Here is a 21550-nt window from a genome sequence, read left to right as displayed (position 1 = left end):
ATTTCAACGACTTGGCAGAACACTCGAATCACTGAAACTCAAGAATCAAAATGATCGATTCTATTTTCTGAAATTTTTATGTTGAAAGAAATTGCTTAGAAATCAAGGTGATCGAGTCTGTAATATTTACGATTAATCAAATATTTCTGAATATATTTAAAAAAATGGAATCTAAAGAGAAATTTGTATGATTCATTAAATGTTATAAAACGAATTTTTCTCTAGATATTACACGCGTATATTTTTGTGCTTATAAATTTTCCATAAATGTCTGCAAATCGATAATTGGTATTTATTTTTTCGAAAATAAAAATATATTTAATCTCGATAGAACCGAACAGTTTGCTCTCTGCGTGGATTAAGTAATGTTCTAAATAGATTTTGTGGTTTAGAAGAGTTCTATGTTTTGTTAAAACAGACTTAAGATTAACAGATTAAAAATTAAGCATCGAGCAGCAAAAACCGTTTTGAGATTAATATTATAGTATGCATTGACAATATAAGTATGATTAGGAGATTAATTAAAAAAGTCCTTGATAGAGATTATATATAGATTTTGATAGACTTACCAGATGCACGACGTCAGTTACATAATACAGTGGATTGAAAGCTCAAGAAACAACAGAGTTACTACTATCCATTAAAATCTTGCAGAAAATTTACCGATTACGTTATACACCTAAATATTTACGACTAAAATATTAACATAATAAAGCCTTGTAATAGAAAAAATAATATCATAGAGAAATCATTCATGCATCTAATATTCCAATTTTTCATCATCTTCTTATAATATTTTGATATGTCCTTGAAATAATAATTATTGAAATTCTTGAAAATATTTAAGATTATTAAATGGTATTTTTTTAACAGAATTAATTAAATGATTAGGAATAGAAGAATATTTTATACCTGTCACAAAACGTTGCATACTTCAGTCATCCGTCTAATTTTCCAATTTTTACATTAGTTTAACAATTTCTTATGCTTCTCTATATGAGTTCATATTCCCATAGTCAAATACAGATGACCACAAGTAAAATATTTAAAAAATACGGAACAAATACAAGAATTAAAATGTAAAATCATGATTGTGTTAGCAAAATGCATAATTAATTCAAAGATGTACATAGAGCATACGATGCACTTATTGCAAATGTACATTTAGTAAAACAATAATATACAATATGATTAGCGAATGATTTTAGACATTGCTATAACGAATAATTGATCGTTTAAATACTTTGGTAATGTCCACGAATCGTACGTTTGCAGTAAATAATCGCAAACAGGAACAACATGCTACATGCATTTTCAGACTCGTTTCTGCTAACATAGTTCTCAAATAGTTTGTACTATACGTTATATGTACGCAACATGATTAAAAACAATTTCTATATACGTTCAAATACTTTCGCAAGCCACTGTGCAAAGGGTAACGTATTTTAAAAACTGAATATATGTTATAACGTGTTTTGTATTACGCATATTATAATATATTCGTAAGAAGTTTCTGTAAGTGTTCAAATGCTTTCGTGATTCGCTGTATGAGCCGTAGTATATCTTAAAATATAAAAGAAATAACGTACAGAGCATTTTAATTGTGAAAAGCAACACAGACCATCAGAATTATCCTGTAACAGGGAATCATTCGAGAGGAACACTCGCAGGATGATGAATAATTCACACCTTGCAGGTGGAATCGCCAGCAGATGATCCCTATGACCGTTAGACGTGGAAAGTGATTTAACAAGAACATTGTCGTTTACAGATATCAGGGCTACACGCGGTGGTGGTGTGCCTATTGTTAGGCGCAGTGGTGCTAGTCGTTGGTCTAGTCCAACTTGCCCCGGGTGCGACGACCACCGACCATAGACTCGCTTTACTCGTAGCGGGCACCATTCTGCTTCTCCTAGGTGAGCCATTTTTCTCAACCCATGAAACCGTACCAAGAAAACTCTGAATTTCTGCCAGAACGATCCGGTGTGCTTGTGACGAATGTTCGCCAGAGAATAATATAAGAGAATAATGGGTCAAAGAAATACATTCATCTCATCTGTAATGCATATGTAAAGAGAAGAATAAATTCCCAAGCAAGTTGTAACTTCAGTTGTAATCTTGTATAGTTAAAACGAATTTAAGAATATTCCAGTGAAATTAATTACATCTGGAATTAGCGTTTCTTTTCAAGCCTTCTGGAAGCCAAATTGTTTAGGCTGTGGGAACAAAATTTATTATTAGCAATAGAAACACACTTTTTCTGATATTTTTATAAAGGAGATACAAGATCACTAATTGACCCAAGACTCACTAACATCAATTATATCTGTCGTTTAGTTGATTAATAACGATTTATTACGGTAATACACTGAGCGTGAAAGAGACAAATATAATAATACGGAGAATTTCAAATTTGTATAATTTTCGTTTATTTTTAGTATAGGTACACCTAAATGAATAATATGTTTTAGAGAACAATTTTGAAAAACGAAATAAATTATTTTTATGTAGTAGCGCTAACGGAAAGCGAAGCAAAATTATACATAAATCGCTGGTTTGATGGATTTAATACGTTATTTTTAAGTATTACCTGCTGTTATTATATATGTGTATTTTATAACGATTTAATTTTATTGTACAAACAGACGTATAGTATTTTCAAAACAAAATATCATATCGTAAAATATAATTCTATTGAGTAACTAGGCCACATTTTTCCGCAGTTGAATACTCTCAAATAGGATCTATTATCTATCATGTAAGTTGATTTCAAGTAATTAGGCTACATATCTGTGGTAGAATAATGACGTTTTCAACACATAACATTTCGACTCATTATATTGCATAGTTAATTTCATCGAGTAATACATTGATAACGAGCGTAGGAATATTTTCAACAGAATATTTAATTATACATTTAATTATGTATTCTCAACAGGATATGTAATTCCATTGACTAATTGGATTACATCTACAGTTAAAATGTGACATTTTCAAAAAAACATATCACGGTAACATGATTTCATCAAATAATTCGAATGCATGTATTGTTCATATTTATATATTTTTTGACAAAAATGTAATATTTGTAACAAAATATTGATTTAAGATATTAACATTCAGTTATTACGAATTTATTATACAACACTACAGTTTGTAATTAAAATATTAATGAATTTTCGTAAGATGGTAAATCAAGGAAATACGTTTCATGATTGTTCCTTTATTTGAATGTCTTTCATATTGGACACACCCAATTAAAAAATGCTAATTTAATAAAATGGAATGAAAAGGAAATGATACGAAGAAAAACAACTTTTAATACATTCTTCTTTTAAATTTTGCAAATTCGTACCGCGTATCTCGTCGTGCAGTTCTGAATTCTGTAACTTTTGAACTTTAGAACCACCGAGTTTATGCTTGGAAACTTGCGAACTGAATAGACTCAATCATACTAAATACTAACACGCCTTTGCAAAATTTCAAGCGTTTGTTAACTAGTATTTATGTTCGTTGCAAATGCTTAAATAACGATTCAAACTTGTATAGTATACCAGACAGTTACAATTACAATATACCAAACACTGTTCTCAAATCTCACATAGGGAAATAAAGATCAAATGAAGTTATTTAAAATATCGTGATATTTTGTCTTTTTCGTTTTATTGTTTCTGAGGTGGATAGGTCGTGATAGGTGCTGAAGAATCCCTCGAATATGGTTAACAATATATTTATTAACGAGTAGCTGTTATAAGTTAGACTTCTAGGCGATGCATTACGATAGTGATTCATGTTCGGGTGATGATTTCTCAACTATCGACTTTCGGCTAACTATGGACTATCAACTGACTGGAGACTATGGACTGACGACTCGAGACTCGACTGTCGACTGGAGACTCTCGACTGTCACAATGATGCTGCAGAGGAAAACTATGATGGATTGTGTCTAAGGATACGAGATCATCAGATTCGTCGAGGGAAATCTTTGTTAGGAAAGTGAGGGAAATGGACGTTGTTGAAGGCGGTTGAGGAAGAATGCTAACCGTCCTCGAGAGAAAATTACTAGTGGGAAACATCGTACTTGAGAAAAACCATATTTCTCGTATCTTTCTTTCTTTCTTTAGTAGGTAATAACTTTAGGAAATGCTAAAACAAAGGCTATTTGCTCATTTGAAGAACCTTCGCTAGGGAAATCCTAAGGTTCACAGCGGGTCCTTAGGCTAGGTAGAAAATGTGCTATAGAAATATTTCGACGTTTGGCAATCATCTTGTCCGAAGGATACTGTCTTCATGTAGCAGGTCATGGGATAGAAACCGCTAGAAAGTTTACTGTCGAGTGCCGCTACATTTCTATCTATTCATTTCATATCAAGTAGATATAGTATACTGATTAATAGAAGAATAAAAATAAGATATTCTAAAATTATGTCCCTTTATTTAACGCTCGAACTTGAAACAGATCCAACTTTTATTAAAAGTTCTATTAATATTTTACTTTCAGAAAAAGTTTCCAACGATATTAAACGTTTATCATGTTCGTCCTCGAAATTATATTATTAAATCTCCTACAGAAAAATGTAGGAAAAGCAAAGTGCTTCTGATGAAATATTCACGTCCTTTTATTTATCGAAATTTTAATAAAATATTCCGAATGCTTTGTTACTGAAATAATGGAATACGCGTATAAATTCGTTTTATTTATTCTATAGTTAGCAATGATATATTATACAAGACAATGACGAGGTAATAAGAAGCAGTTTGGAAAGAACTTTCTCTTCTTCAGAGATTTTATGACAAAATCATATTACTGTGAGCTATCTATTCAGAGTAATCAAGTTAATGTCGTTTAACATCGTGGTCGGAATAGAAGTGATAGCTGTTCTTTGACTTAGCTAAAAGGTAGACCTTCAAGGATGGAATATCCTCTGTATAAAACGTTAAATACATTTATCGTCACGAATTTATACATTCTTACAGCGGAAATGTTTAACAAAGTAAAATTAATTTTATTATAAGTACACTGCAAATGCTTATAAACACATCTGAGATTAAAATATACTCGCATATATATAAAAATTGCGTGAGTTTTACAGACGAGATAGAATAGTTTCATCAAAATTCCCTCAAAAAGTATAATTCTAAACAAAAAAAAGGAATAAAAATTAGCTGAATTTTCTCTGAATAAGATCCAAAATTGTCTTGTATCCTTTTGCACTTTTATTATTATTTGCACAATAAACACATCTGAGATTAAAATATACTCGCATATATATAAAAATTGCGTGAGTTTTACAAACGAGATAGAATAGTTTCATTAAAATTCCCTCAAAAAGTATAATTCTAAACAAAAAAAAGGAATAAAAATTAGCTGAATTTTCTCTGAATAAGATCCAAAATTGTCTTGTATCCTTTTGCACTTTTATTATTATTTGCACTTTTATTATTATTTGTACAATAAACACATCTGAAATTAAAATATACTCGCATATATATATAAAAATTGCGTGAGTTTTACAAACGAGATAGAATAGTTTCATTAAAATTCCCTCAAAAAGTATAATTCTAAATAAAAAAAGAATAAAAATTAGCTGAATTTTCTCTGAATAAGATCCAAAATAGTCTTGTATCCTTTTGCACTTTTATTTGCTTCAAAAAATTTTACGAAACTAATCCGTGAACATTCTTAACAGCTTATTAAAAGTACTTACCGTATTTAGGTCGACTCGAACTTTTTTCAACAAACATTTTCAGTTTTCCATAAAATCGATCATTTTTTCCCCCAACTGCTTTTAACGAGTTATTAGAAATCCATGTACGTATAAGTGAATAGGAAATTCTGGTAGAACAAAGTCACTTTGAAAGAAATTGTTCCCTTGTTTACTTCTCTACTTACTTTTAATTACACTCTCCTTAAATGAAACGAAAAATGAGAGCGAAAGTGGACTATGCCACGTTTTTTCTGAATTGTGAATTTATTAATTTATTCCAGTAAGCTATATTAATCGTAGAAAAGTGGCAAAATTTAGTTTTTCCAAATCAAACCCAAATAATATGGCGAAATTAATTGCTGCGCTGAATATTTTGTACTTGTCTATCTATTTTTAAAAAGTATTTTCAAAAGTAAAATTGAAATAAAACAATTTTTTAAAGTAAAAGAATTAAAAGAAGAAATTAGAATGTCGAATGTTATTACGAAAAATAAGTATACAATTACATAGCAAACGTTATTCGATATTCTTGTACTCGAATGTTTCTTATCAGATACGTTTAAGTGCATATCAATTGAACGCAATAGCAAGAATCTCCATAACATTTGCATGAACGATAAAGTTGACCGATGAAATTCACATGCATCATATTATCAACACGATGCCATGCTCGTAAACTTAGCAACAGATAAAGCGGTTGCTTCGGAATTAAATTGTCAAAGTACACTGCATAGAGTATTAATTACACAGTATAAACGCGAAATATATTGACGTGTAGCCGGAAATTTATAGTGCAAATTTTGATTGAATTCTCGTTACACTAAACTAATTACATTCCAGCCTATGAAAATTACCGCAACGTAAACCAGTAAAGCTCATTTTCATCGTCAAAGTTCCGTTAAATTAACAAATCTAAATTTTATGTTGTATCGAAAATATGTATATCAGATCAACATGTATAATCAAATAATGCATTTTAAAAATGAAATGGTTAGTATTTGAAAGTTTTATTAGGGAGACAACAATTATAAATTGTTACAGATATTTCAGGTAAATATAGAATATATAAGTACATAAAGATATAAGAAAAGTAATTTAAATTTAACTTGGACATTATCTCCTCAATTCACTTAAATAACACAGAAGTTTCTTTACGTGTATCACACGTGCAACGTGTTCACAATGCACGATCCCGGTATTTGTCAGACGCTCAGTGACTTGTATTCTTTCGTATTGTTTCGTTCACTCGCGGAGACGTGATCGCGAGGAAGCACGTCAACGGCAGTCAAATTCCCGTTACGACTAGACAATCGACGCCGCGAAATGATCGATCCCTTATTTCAGTTAGGATAATAGAGGTAGTTAAATTGAATATGACACTAATATAACAAGTTATAAGTTATAGTTTATTCCAACAACTTTGTAATGAAGATAGTTACGCTGGTGCGTATGTATAAAATAAGTAGGTGACTGATCTTAGGATGGAAACCCTTTCAAAGGTGTTGACCGTTCGAAAGATGGAAAATCAGTGAAGTTCGGTGACGATGCTGTGGCGGAGGAAAGCTACGGATGAATGTGTCTAGCGCACGGAACCATCGGATTTGTTGATGACAATTTTGGCTAGGAAAGTGAGGGCAATAAACATTGCTTCTGATTGGATAGTAGACGGTTGGTGGACTAGGAAGGGTCTTAGCCGCCCTCGAGAGGAAGTCGCTAACGAAAGATACTGAACGTGCGAAAAACCAACTTTCCCGCGTCTTCTCGTAATAGAAAATAAACTTTAGAAAACAATTCAGTGAAAGAATATTTGTTCGGTCTGAAGAACCTTAACTAAAAAATTCCTGAGATTTATGGAGAGTACTTGAGACTGCGCAGATAGTCTGAGGGTACGCAGTAAGGATGTGAAGATATCTGGTTGCCAAATTTACTTAAAATTCCCAATGAGAATTGATCATAAATAATCTATTAAATAAAAAAAAAAAAAAATATGATTGCCATCTTGCCCGCGACGTGCGGCCTGGTCTACGTAAAGATAAAATGTATAGAAATAACAAATAAAATCTCTGATTAACAAATACAACTTTTAAATGAAATCTCTATAAAATGAACAAATAAAGTAATTAAATTGTTTTTTATCACCGTTATTTGTGTAACGAGTATGTCATATTTATCTTTCGAATTTTATAATTTTTTGAATTAAACATTCATCGTTCACATTGTAAATTCGGCAATACTTGTCCCTAAGAAGCTATTTATATTAATAATAGCACAAGATATGAAGCAAAACAAAAACTAGGAATATTATTTGGTATCAAATTTTAGAATTAAAATCACGAGCAACAAAAAATATAAGAAATAAATATCCACCGTATAAAATAATTATATCACTATTATTACATCATAAAAGATATAACTTAGAAAACACGAAGCTGGCACCCCGCTGGGGGTAGCCACCCACATGCTATATTTTACTATTATTACCATTGCATCAATATCATTCGTACTTATAAAAGTTTAACGCTACAACCATCAGAGTAGTCGAACTGACCAATCCATAATTTTTTATAAAGATCGTATATATGTATCGCGGTACATTTTTAGAAATTTTTAATGATCGTTCGTAAAGTAAATAGATGAAGACTTGTCTATCAGCTTATTTGTGTTTTCTTCATACTCCTGCTATTTTAATGCCCGTAATTCGTTGTAAAATGTTACACTTTAGTATAGAATTAGCCTAGTTCTAGTCCGATACTTTTAGTGCTGATATTTCTAACAAAAGATAATGATAAAACTTATCGCTTTTTATCAAAGTTTCCTTTAAAGACATTTCTATGAAAATTTTATAGCGTAATCAACGTTCATCAAGAAGAGTTTCGTTCTGGTTGATATTTGCAACGATTCCCCTTTTAAATTCCACAATTAAACACCTACATTTCACAAAGATCGTAGTGAGTTACAAGCGAATAGTTAACTTACAATTAGTTTAATAATCCTCAACGTTAAACGGTGAAACGATCCTATAAAATACCATCATATCGAAAGCTCGAGTAACTGCATTTTGAGTTGCTTGGTACAAAGTTTAAATTTTAATCGTCAGTAGTTTCAACGTTAAACAGTCAAACTACCTCATAAAATATCATCGTAACAAATATCCAATGATCGTCCTTTGAATTCTAATGATCATTATGTACCCTTCCATATTCCTCTCGTTCTTGATCCATTTCGTACAAGTTTCACACTTTAGTAATAAAAAAAAAAAAAAAGAAAATACTAGTGTTAAATGGTAAAACTATCGTATAAAGTATGTTAATGACTAACAAAAGTCAATGTTTTTTAGGTATCATACTAGCCGGTGTTAGATGCTACGTGTTGCACTGTGTGCCATTACCAAGCGAGTCGCCCGTGGCAACTCCACTTCCACCTCCAGCTAACGATCCAGCTGGACTTCCACGAGGCACGCTGGACCTGCTGGTGGGCCATCAGAATCAACCAGAAACCGACGCGTTGATGCACACCGATCAACATCATGAACACCATTCCCATCATCATCACCACGGAAACCATAAGAAGAAGCGTAGCTCCCAAGGCTCTCACTCCGACGAAGCCTAATGATCGACGTCAGAGAAACCGGCTAATTAATTGGATCCGGTTAGTCGATGATGAAAGTACATCCGCTGATAGAAAGAAACTCCTCAGGCGTTCCAGACTTAAATTAGAAAAAGAAAGGAGAAATGAATGGTGAAGATAAGGAGAGAGAGAATGAGGAGAGAAATTGGAAAACGTATAAATCGAAGCTTTTGAAAGGAAAGTAAAACGGAGAACAACCGTTGAAGACAGTCTATACATCGTGTACATTATACTCGATTCTTTTATCTTTTGTAACTTTCTATATATATATAATTATATATATATAATTATATAATATAAATATATATATATATTATCGATATGTAATGCGTAACGTGTACTCAGCTTGAATCGTCGCTGAAGAAAGTGCACTTTTCTATCCTGTATGCTGGGTGTTCGAGCTTTATCCGATCCACGATATCACTTCATTGGCCGTTGATATTTTACCTTTACGTAAACGAAATACAAACTGTTTGGAATTACTTCTGGATGCAAAGTGCGAAACGTTGAAGAATTCCACGTAGAGATAAGGGAATAGGACAGGGTAACTTTGTTATCGCACCTTCTCTGGTCAAAGTCAGTGGACATAAATCCTTGAGATATTGCGAACAAGTCTTTGTCTTTTTATGTATACTTGAAGCCAGAAACATTTTACTTAAAGTTGCTATTTTGTTCATTCTCAATTGGAAATCGAAGAAAGAAGAACACTATGAATATCGATGTAAGACTCTTCTATATTACTTTATGGTTTACGTACGTTTCAAGAGGTTCTATTTAATTCTATTGCGACAATCAACTCGTTTCTTATCTTTTTTACAATCTGTTTCTTATTAGTAGAAAAATTTCTTAAATTTATGGAAGATAAGAATCGTTGTACGTTAAAACGTTCTGGTTTTGATTTTGCGCTAAAACGCGTCCTAAAATTCTAGGAGTCTCTATATTTATTGAAACGAGAGCGAGATTGGCATACAGAAATTCGGAAATCGTAGAGCAATTAAAATTTTGTCGAGATATTTCTCTGAGTTGTTGTTATTACACTGAAAGATGCTTAACATCGTCTAAGTGAATTTAACGTGAACGTAAGTGGATTTGAAACCTTCTTCAGGTTTCTAAGAAGTAATCAACAGTTATGGTTCTTCTACGATGGCAGGAATAAATTGAAATACAGAGCGAACAGAAAAAAAGAAATTGCCAAACCGAACACCCTGCATTCAATCGAAAACAGTTCGTTATCACTATGAAAGACTAATTCCTTCTTCTCGAAAACCAAAGAAAGCTCTGTACAAAAAAAGAAAAAAAAATAATAACAAACGTGTATACATAGAATAGATGCATTATATATATATATATTTCTCATGCGACTAAATCGGAACGTTCTACGCACGAGCATAATGAGACAGAGGATAACAACTATGAATTATTGAAGACGCGCAAAGAAGGAAAATCTCGGGAAATATTGGAATATCGTTAAAAGAGGAGGGACATTTCGTTCAAAAAAGAAAGAGGAAACGGGTAAAACTTGAATGAAAGAAATCTAATGAATTTAATAAATCATCCGAGTAATGCTCTTAAATCTGATAAGAAATATTAGGAAAAGTTGTTAAGTATAATTTTTACGTGCCAATCTAAAAGTGACAACTTCTATGTAGATGATTCAGTTGCATTTGTAGCAGCACCAAACGATTGTATCGTACCGTCTCGAGTATTCTCTTTTTGTAACTCTATGTTCCTCGGTAGCTTGGCACATGTGTTAATCATTATACATAACGCGCGCATGTGTGTGTGTGCAAATGAAAATTTTAGGATAAGTATCGATATTAAAAGGTGTTTTAGAAGTCTAAAAGAATTGGCCTAGCGTCGGTAGTTTTACGGATATTTAGATATTTTACTGGCAGACATTTTTGGGATTTTAAAGATCATCGCCTCGAATTTTCATTGAATTTCAATTGTTTAAGGTATTTGTATTATTTGACGAACATATCTAGTCTGTTGGATCTGTGTGTAATGTACTAAATGGCCCATAATATCTTGCACCAGTTATCAATATCACACACTTGAATATTTTAAAGTCAATATTTTAAAGTCTTGATAAATTATTATTGCACCCTAGGGAAAGTTAATAATTTACGGAAAAATATCAGTCGTTATCGAACAAATGAAATTCATTCGTATGGTACAAGTAACATTTGTCTGTTAAGAAGTCTATTCCAAAAAATGATTTATTACTATGTTAGATATTTGCTGTTTTGAATCAAGAAAATTTTTGTATAATATTTTACACAGTCATGATATATGGACCATTCTGTATATGGCAGAACTAGGGCACCTGTTTATTAGGAAATGCTTTTATTTTACCACACCATAATTCATCTGAAACTTATGGCGCATTTTATAGGGAAAGAATTAAAGGAAATGAAATTTGAAAGGGATTCTGGCCAAAAAGAATTCTATTTGAGCTTATCTCGGTAATCATTCAACATTTTCTACTTTCCGATGTTGAATAATTTTGATACCACGAAGTCGAAGGAACTTCAGAGAAAAATTTATTATGCAAAATAAATTATTAAAAGTAAAAGCAGTACACGTAAAAGCTTTGAAGAAAAATTTGAAAATTTCTTTTCTTCCCAAAATATAATACGCTTGATTATTTTAAGAAATTATTGAAAAATGTACAAAACAAGTATTTCGAGATCCTTCAATTTCTTCCTGTTTACTTATTAATTTAAAAACTAACTGCTTGTAAATAACTTGATTATTTTCTAATAACAATTTTCTTCTAATAAATACAAAGATATTCCTTTCTAACAAATGAGGTTCCTTCGAACGCACACGATCATTCGTGGTATCATTCACGATTTCAACTATGGGAATACAGTTTAAAGTTCACGATATGATTCTACCTCTGTCTTGAATTTCGTCTTTCGTGAGAAACTTCTGTCTCGACCAATCGCGTATGTGGTAGGTAGGCCTATTAAAACGTACTGTGGTCGTTCCGTGAACAACAAAAATTTAAAGAATAATGTGGTACTTAGAATGTTCGTAGCACGTTGGTATTTCATAGAAACTGTTAGATTGATTTTTATATGTATATCGTTACCTTTATGGATAAATTTCTGTCACGACCAATTAGACGTTTACAATAACTATTCTACATTCAGAGAAATTCGATCGTATGATTTCTATATTTCGATACACGACAGAAGTATAATTACGTGATATAAGGTAACGTGTATTGATACGATAATTGAGCGATTGAACATTTGATTTCCTCGGTGAACTTCACCTCAAAAGAACATTTTTCATTGTTTCACACCTTAAACAGGTGTTCGGATAATGTGTCAGGAATAGACTGCGGATGTTTATGCATTTATGGAAAATTTAAAGTGCACGAGTATACAAAATATTGATATATCTACTATCCGAAGATCTAATGTTTGAACGATTACATTATCTGAATTGGTCAGAACGTTTTTGACTATTTTAAACAATAGAAAAATTTTTCTTCAGTTTTGGTACAGGCGGTGAAGAAATGATAAAATTTATAGAACGTTGAATTTACGAGATTTTGATCTTAAAGAAGAAGAAGTTATTACATCTTAAAGAAGTTATTTTGAAGAAGTTATTAAACAGAAAACGGGTATGGCGAGACTATCGCTATAATTGTATAATACAGTAATTTCAGTTTAACCAGACACGACGTCGGCTTTAACTGATAAAAATGTTGTCAGTGACGTTTCTAAACCCGACGCTGAGAATTCTTTTTCAGCATGAGGAACGTAACGAGAATGGAAACGAAGGTGTTAAAAGTACTTATATATTTATGAAATTAAGACAAAGACATACTGTTACATAATTTGAAGTAGAAACAGAATTCAATACAACTTTGTTGAACGTGTTAAAAACTTTATAGATACGATTTAGAAAGAAGACAAGACATGGTATTCGTAGATAAATAAAAGATATCACATTTGTTGTGAACTAAAATAGTACAAGCGTGACAAACTTTACAATATGAGAAAAGATGCTTCTAAATATTAAAACATATTAGTATACATACTCATAAGAGAAATGAATGATAACAATCTTTAAACGAGTACTTGTTTAAAAATTCGATTTTATCTCGTTTTTGGAAACATACGCTTGTACGACTTTCCCATTAAGTCCTTCGGTTGTGTTCATCAAATTTACATGAACATATAAATTTTCATAAATATCCACAGTTTAATCGTGAAACATGATCGAATAAAACTGGAAATCGCGTGCCTGTTCATAGACGAAAAGTGGCAACACATTGGTAAAAGAAGAAAAATAGAGCTAGAAATTGCAACTTTTTTAGACACGACGTGTATGTTAACGATTCATCCGCGTCATTCTCGAAGAGCCTTGTACGTGAACTGGCGTTGCGTACCGATTCGAGAACAAAAGAGGGATATAAAAAGGAAGGAACGACACGGGGATGAAGAAACGATGACAAAAATTACGGAACGTCGCTATGAGCTATTTACAACACCTTGTCGATAAATGTAACTCAGCACCTGCACCCGACTTCGATGTTATTTTTTCGAGGGAAAATTTTCTGTGCGGGAGAGGAAATCGTAGCGAGTAATTTTTCCGATGATCTTACGACGCAACGTAAAACATGCGATCTAGATGTGTCTTTCGAGTAACAAATATTTAAATTATCTATTTACACTGCAATATTTATACTTAAAAACAGTTATAAATTCTTCTGTGCCCGTGTGTCGAGAAGACTTTTTCCTAGGAATTCACTTTTTACGAATATTCTATGCGAAGAAAAATGGGTAGAAGCGAACCATAGCGATCTTTTAACGTCGACTTACGCAGAAGCTTCAACTTTTTAGAATTCTATTGATTATAGCGTTGTATTTTAAACAGCTATCTAGATTTACACCTATGAAACACCATGAAAACTGCGAACAGATATAAATAACGTTGACTATAACGATTTTTATTGTCATCTCCGTTTATAATTCTGTACATTGATTTCAAGTGCAGCGCGATGTACTTCACTTGATACAACCCTCTATTGTATATATTTACAATGTTTAACTTGTCACGAAGCGGCATGCTTTATTTCAAATGGAGAGATATTTTATCAAATTTTAATTACCCCATCCAAGACGATGTAAAAATTGAAAAAAAGAGAACGTTAAGAAATTGTTCCTCTAGATATTACAATATCATACTGTATCTAATTTTTCGCATACTCTCGTAGACAGCCAGTTTACTTGTTAATTGATGACACAGTCTTATATAATAAGAACTCTTCTCGAGGCACAGGCGTGCACGTTCGACTACCGTTCGGGTCCACTTAAAGTTATTACAAAAACGTTACACCGATATATGTATATGAGAACAGTTGTAAGTTATTTTACAAAGCGTTGGGCACTAGGTGAACGAGGAAGAAATTCCACAAGTATAATCTCCAAGTTTCAGTTCTCACTCACCTAGTGCTAGTGATATATAATAATATAGTATAATATAAAATATAACATAACATAACATAACATAATATAATATAATATAATATAATATAATATAATATAATATAATATAATATAATATAATATAATATAACGTAATATAATATAAAATAATATAATATATTATAATATAATGCATATGCATAAAGAAAACAAAAAAGTATATATACATACTCTTGATATAATAATAGCGGTACACGCACGAATCATCTCTGAACTAACTAAGGTATCTGTACGTAACTGTAAGCCGCTAAGCTTAAGTACAGCGACATACGAGCATGTATAACAAGCTCGACAACCTTCCGTTTAATGCGATCTGTGTAAATAGTTTCGTAAACTAATTTAAGCTCGCTGATAGACACACCGTTCAACTGGGATTTTTCTATGCGCGCGCGCTATCTTTCAACTTTTTTACTGTGTTTTGCGCTCTTTTTAAGGTTTGACAATGCTCTGTCGAGTCGTCGTTCGCGAATCGAGAGGCGAAGATATCGTTAAAACGCGTCTTTTTCACATTGTTTGTCGACGATTCTTCCAGTGAATCATCGTGTATGGGGTATTTCGCTTAATTTCTATACTTAAGATGATTCCAATTGCTATTAACGACGGCGTGAGAAAATAATCATAATGGTAGTTGGTTCTATACGAGGAAGATTGTACAAGAATATATTATATATATATATATATTATATAATATACAGGAATACATTTTCGCCTTCGTAAATTTCAGATCGTTAATTTGATCGAATAAGAGAATATATTTTGGCGAAGGAGATACCGAGTTTAATTAGAAAATGAAATTATATGATTTCGCGAATAGATCAAGCGATCAAGTGATTAATTTTACAAACTGAAAGTACAAGAAAGTAACAATGTTAGAAGTATTTGTCTTTTGAGAAATTGAATGTTGCCACGTGTTCGAAGAACGAAACTAATAAATTTACAGAAATTCAGCCGATATATTTTTACTTCTCGCATATAAAATAAAAAAATAAAAAATGAGAAATTGAATGTTGCCACGTGCTCGAAGAACGAAACTAATAAATTTACAGAAATCCAGCCGATATATTTTTACTTCTCGCATATGAAATAAAGAAAGAATATAGCAACTGAAGCAGAAATAATCCTTGCAAAATTACAATCATAAAATAAAGTAACTCGTGTCAAAAGTATGTTTTTTGCATCGTCAGTAGCAAACGAATTAGCGCGTTCAATGCGACGCACAAAAGCGAAATGGGTCCCTGGTGGCGGAAATCGATTTTTCTATAACACGTGTCCTTTTATCCAGACGTCTTCACCCGCAAGACGATGGGAAGTTCTGACGACACGCACGTTCATGTCTTCCGCATTGAATGTGTTAGATGAAATACCCTGTATACGAGTCCATTGCATTTGAATCGGTCCTCGATCCCTACGATCGATCATGTACGAATTACGCTTACTTGCAATTCGTTGCTTTCCTGCGCTGATTCTTGAATTTCGCCAATTAGTTACACAGACAAAGGGCAATTTTGATATTTTCAGTCGACAGTTGCCGCAATTGCTGTCACTACGCCAAACTATTTTATAATCGTGGACATTGAACATTTTTAAGGTTTCTAAACGATATTACGCTTACGATTAATTGATTGCTTTGCTGTGATGCTTTGTGGAAGCTTGTTTGTTCCTCACACAGAATGTTTCATCGCTAGAAGGTTTCTGCCTTCTACGAAGCGTTTCTATTTTTTATTATGTATGATATTATTGTGCGTCCAAAATTAATTAATCGTTGAGCATGTTTCTTAATCCGAGTGCAAATAATGTAACATGATCGTTTTTGAATACGCCAGATGTTAGACGAAAATTCTGTGCTTTTAATTTTACGTTCTTTGTACATAAATCGTGATTTTGCAAATTGAGATATTTCCTACGACCGAAGTGCGCTTTATTTTTTGACCATTTTGATGCACTGATTCTTCGGTTATTCGTCTGTTTTAACATTAGTTCTGAATCTTAAATCTCTTTTATAGCGTTTCTAATATTACTTACTTACTGTACGTATTACCGCAAGGCACAAAAGAAATCGTTTGAATAACTTTATCAGCACTTTTATTCCGTTACAGTACAGAAACAATACAGTTAAACATGCATATTATTGAATTATATCGTAATCAGAATATATTATTTTAAAAATCGTACATCGATGCTGCGGATAAGCTGAAAGACGATACTATAAAAATCAATTAAAATCAATTAAAAGCACAGAATTTTTGTTACGTGTAAGAGTTGACACTTCATAAGAAAAAATAATATAGAAGAAAAATGATTATGTGCAATTAAAGTATTTACGTCTTGTTATCTATACAGCCTTGCATGGTTAATTGATTTTGGACAAAAAATGTCGATTTTTAACCCTTAACGACAGATGCTCGTATTTTTGTCATTATCACAAACTTTTCTCGTAGATTAATGATTTTATTTTTAAAATCACCATGTTTTGAAAGCTTTGAATAATTATATATATTTATTTATTTATTTATAAAAATCTTTTACAATTAAAGTATATAAATACTTGCAAGTATTTAAATAAATACAGCTTCTAAAATTCTCCACCAATTTGTGATAATGAAAGAAACACTCAGATTCTCCTCGAGCATGTGTTTGTAATTAAGGGTTAATCATCTGCTGTGTCTTACTAACCAAGATTAATATCGTTATGCTCTGCGAGTTCATTTATTTTGAATTTCTGCTATATTAAGTGATATCTAACACCATGATACTTATACAGAAGCTATTATAGTATTTCGTTACTGTTACGTAACATTTTCATCCTTCGTGTTTTCGTTTTAGTTATATTAATAGCGCCGTTGGTCCGAACTAGAAGCTAAGAAGCTACGTTTAATTTACGGGTTATCGTAATCTCTAGGAATAACTGCGTTAACGTTCTTTCAGATAGTACGAAAAAAAGAATAAGAAAAAAAAATAAAAAAAAAGATGGATTTAGCGTAACACATTGCGACAAATATAACGGAGCCTATGTACGGAATATCTTGGACACTGTTGAGCAACTTCCAACAGACTATAATTAAGCAAACGTGAAAGCAATAAGAATATCGTGTCGTAACACTTCTAACTGTGACTATCATCGGCTATCTTGATTTTTTAGTTTTCGAGACGTTAAATACAGTGAAACCCTCGTATTATAAAACTGTATATAGCAACGAGCGCTATTATGCACATACGATTGAATTTAATTTATTAATCAGTCGCAGTGGTGCATAAAATAATCGATAACGAGACAAATCAACCGAAATATAGTAATAATGATTATACGAGCCTCTCACAAGCCAAACTAATGAAACAATTCTACTTTTTCACGATTTCATAATTTTATTACATACGTATACGATTAATATTCGATTCTCAAGAGATAAATAGGTTTCAGTCATGTTCTTAAAAGTATAAATTTGCATAAAAAGTAACAATCTAATGATAACGATGAAGCCAATGCGACATAGCGCTATTAATAATGTACTGTTAAAAGAATCATCTGCTTTGGATGATCCTCAAACACTATTCGGTGTTTCGCAATGGGTTTTCCTAATATTATGAATCCTTGATGATGAAATTTAGGAATTTTCTACCTAATATCATGAGATCTTGGCGAAACGCGAATACGGGAATTTTACTGTATTTGCGTGCAGAAGAAGAAATGCTTTTTCTTTCGTAAAGAATCGTCCAAGATACTCCAAGATCTTTATCATTGTACTCTAGTTGCCCTAAAAAGTCGACGACGGTAGGAAATCGGGAGTAAAACACGTTCGCTATGCAAAACGTTCAGAAAACTCCATTTCTCGTGAGATTATGTGATCTTCTAGCTTCTAAAAAAAAGTCTGTTATATTTTATGTATATACACATTCGCCTCGGGTCTCTATCGGGTGATCATTCTCCGTGTCTTTTAGGAAAATGCGATGGACAAACATGGCACTCTCAACGAACTCGTGAGAGGTCTGGCTACGATTGCACGCGAATTTTGTTTAACTTCGTTCGTTAAAACGGGACTTCGATAATGAAAAAATATGAGTCCCCTCGAAGATCGATGCTTAAACGAATCATGACCGATTGCAAGTTGAAAATCTTTCGGCTGAGAGAGTGTGAGCGAGAGAAAGAGAATGAGAGAAAGAGATAGATAAGCGACGAGAGGTGAACTTTTCAAATTTACCTGAAATATACACACATACATATATCTATATATGTATGTATAATTTATTATCGCTAGGAAGTATCCAAACGCTTTAATTAATCTGTAATAACGATTCATAACTGCTGTTACATAGTAATACGATTAATGATGGATTACTGGCTAAAAGCGATATTTATATCTTTTATTATATTTATTCTCCTACGTAGTCAGGCAATTTTGATTATTCGTTAAAAACATTTACCATTAACATATCGAAATTATTCGTCGACATACCCCCGGTTTTAATTATCGTTGCTCGAATTAATCACGATAGTGTTTCTATGTGTATATATTTCATCTATATTCTATATATATTTTTAATATTTATATGGCTTTTTAATAATTATAAAAAAATCTGAAAATACAGAACATTATATATAACGAAACTGTCCCATAACGAATGACAAGTTCTTGCTCGCATATTAATTTTGAACGGTTAATTTTATCACGTAATGGTAATAATAAAAACACAAACTCATCTTTGCTCCTTTCATTTATAATCTTGTAATTAAATTACATTCTGACGAAAGCAAACAAGTGTTCAGGATACTTCTGAGCGATGTTAACATATGCATATGTGTAATGTATATACATTAATATGCACACATATGAATAGGTTAATATATATGCAACAATGTACATATAAATATGTGTGTATATATACATATATATATATATATACAAGAATAATATATATATACGCTACTTCTTCGGTATAATATTTATTGTACGTTTACACACAAAGCCATACGCACGTATCGCATGAAAGTTAGGTTCGTGCAGGTTACGATTATCGTGGAACCTTCTTATCGCACATTCGGCTCGATAATTACCTGGTAACATAACGGGACTTCGCATGCATGAACGACATGATCATTTTTCTTGTCGCATCCGAGCTCGTCGTAACTTCGTGCGTGAAGTTTCGTGACAGTACTCAGAAGCCGCTAGGGCCTTTGATTCCTTTCCGATTGTACGATCATGCACGAAATAACGTGGACATAACGAGGCTGTAACGATGTTACGATAGCTATCGACTATAATTTCGAAATTTTCGGATAAGATTATTTTAAAAATGGTATATCGACGATTGACTTTTTAAACAATTTTTCACACTTCCCTGGAATCGATGTTTCTCGTTTCTTGTTTTCTAAGTAGAAGCAAAAAGTATAGTTTTCCCAAGTAAAATCAGAATTAATTGAATTACTTGATACTTTATTAACAACAAAGAGAATGAAAGTATTTTATTAATACAGCAAAGGTAATTCAAAATTGTTACGAATCAAGAAGATGCTACAAGCATCGATTTCGGAAAACTTCTTAACTTTTCTTCGTCTTTGTGCTTTTACTTAATTCTGTAAAAAATAAGAAAGAAAGAAAGAAAGACGAAGAAATAAGAAAGGGGAGAATGATAGTTCGTATTATCGAATAGTTTAGATGAACAATAACTGTTTACATACAAACATGAGGAATTGAGAAAATTTTATAAATAAAGCGGAGAGATTAACTCACAGCGACAATATTAATATGGAAACAGATTTTTCCACAGAAGTCTAGACTTCAGGTTGATCCAAAAGGATTGCAATATCGTTCACGTTATTTCGCGCGATCCTTAGTTCGAAAGCAAATGTCAGAAGGAACTGTTTATTTCAAAGATGCGGGCGTTGATAAATCAAAAGGACTGTACGGTTTTATGCAAATCATTACAGATTGTCATTCATTCGATAGTTTCGTTGAAAGCTCTAGCCAGGGAGGCGAGCGTTTGTCTCCTAAGGTACGTGATAATGATTTTTGGAAAGACTGAATTATTTCTTAACTTTATGAGAACGTGAACACGGAATTACGACGAAACTTGAGGTTTGCACGGAAATGTGTCGCAATTATTACGCATGGAGGGCCTCAAGTACTGTAACCTTGTATGTGATTCTACAGTAAAGAAAAAAAATCGTAAATAACAGAAAAAAAAGAACTCTACTGCTATTGTAACTTTCAGAGTTTAATAAAACGTTTTCACTAACAGAGGGGAAATTCCAATTACGACAACCTATCTGTAAAATAAAATACGCTGAAAAATTACCCTTTCGCAGTTATACCGTTTCCACAAATCGACTTTTCCACCAATCGCATTTTTACCGATAATAGGTCATTTTAATTTCAAGGGAAAATCTTCCCTCTACTTTTGCTATTACATTCGTTGTTTCAATTAAAAATATCTTTCAATTTCAGTTTATTACAATGTATCCACGGTGAAACTTTATTAAGAGATACTTGGCAACAGGTAAAAATAAATTAAAATCAAATCGATATAAATAAAAAATAACAATAATATGGAAAAGGAATTTTATGTTTATAATAATTATCTACATTTATCGTTTTACTAAACTAAATTGATCGTGAACAATTGTTGCCAATACATACACTGAATCGTTTAATTTGCAGGTGTATGGGTACACGTGTGCCGGGATTGAGACGGATCGAAAGAAGTTTTCGGCGG

At 32.2% G+C, this 21550-nt stretch overlaps 1 protein-coding gene across 1 annotated transcript in view; it reads left to right on the top strand.

Moving 5' to 3' along the window:
• LOC132904700 (uncharacterized) overlaps positions 1-21075 on the top strand; it is a 117216-nt gene extending 96141 nt beyond the window's left edge. Inside the window, exons 3-4 of the mRNA XM_060955405.1 lie at positions 1772-1916; positions 9046-21075. Coding sequence (XP_060811388.1) covers positions 1772-1916; positions 9046-9317 — 417 coding nt within the window. The 3' untranslated portion in view covers positions 9318-21075. The remainder of the gene's footprint in view (positions 1-1771; positions 1917-9045) is intronic.
• The last annotated feature ends 475 nt before the right edge of the window (positions 21076-21550 follow it).

This window comes from Bombus pascuorum, chromosome 2, assembly GCF_905332965.1.
Source record: "Bombus pascuorum chromosome 2, iyBomPasc1.1, whole genome shotgun sequence".
Lineage (NCBI taxonomy): Eukaryota > Metazoa > Arthropoda > Insecta > Hymenoptera > Apidae > Bombus > Bombus pascuorum.
The sequence above is the reverse complement of the archived record's forward strand: the minus strand, read 5'-3'. Positions and strand labels throughout refer to the sequence as shown.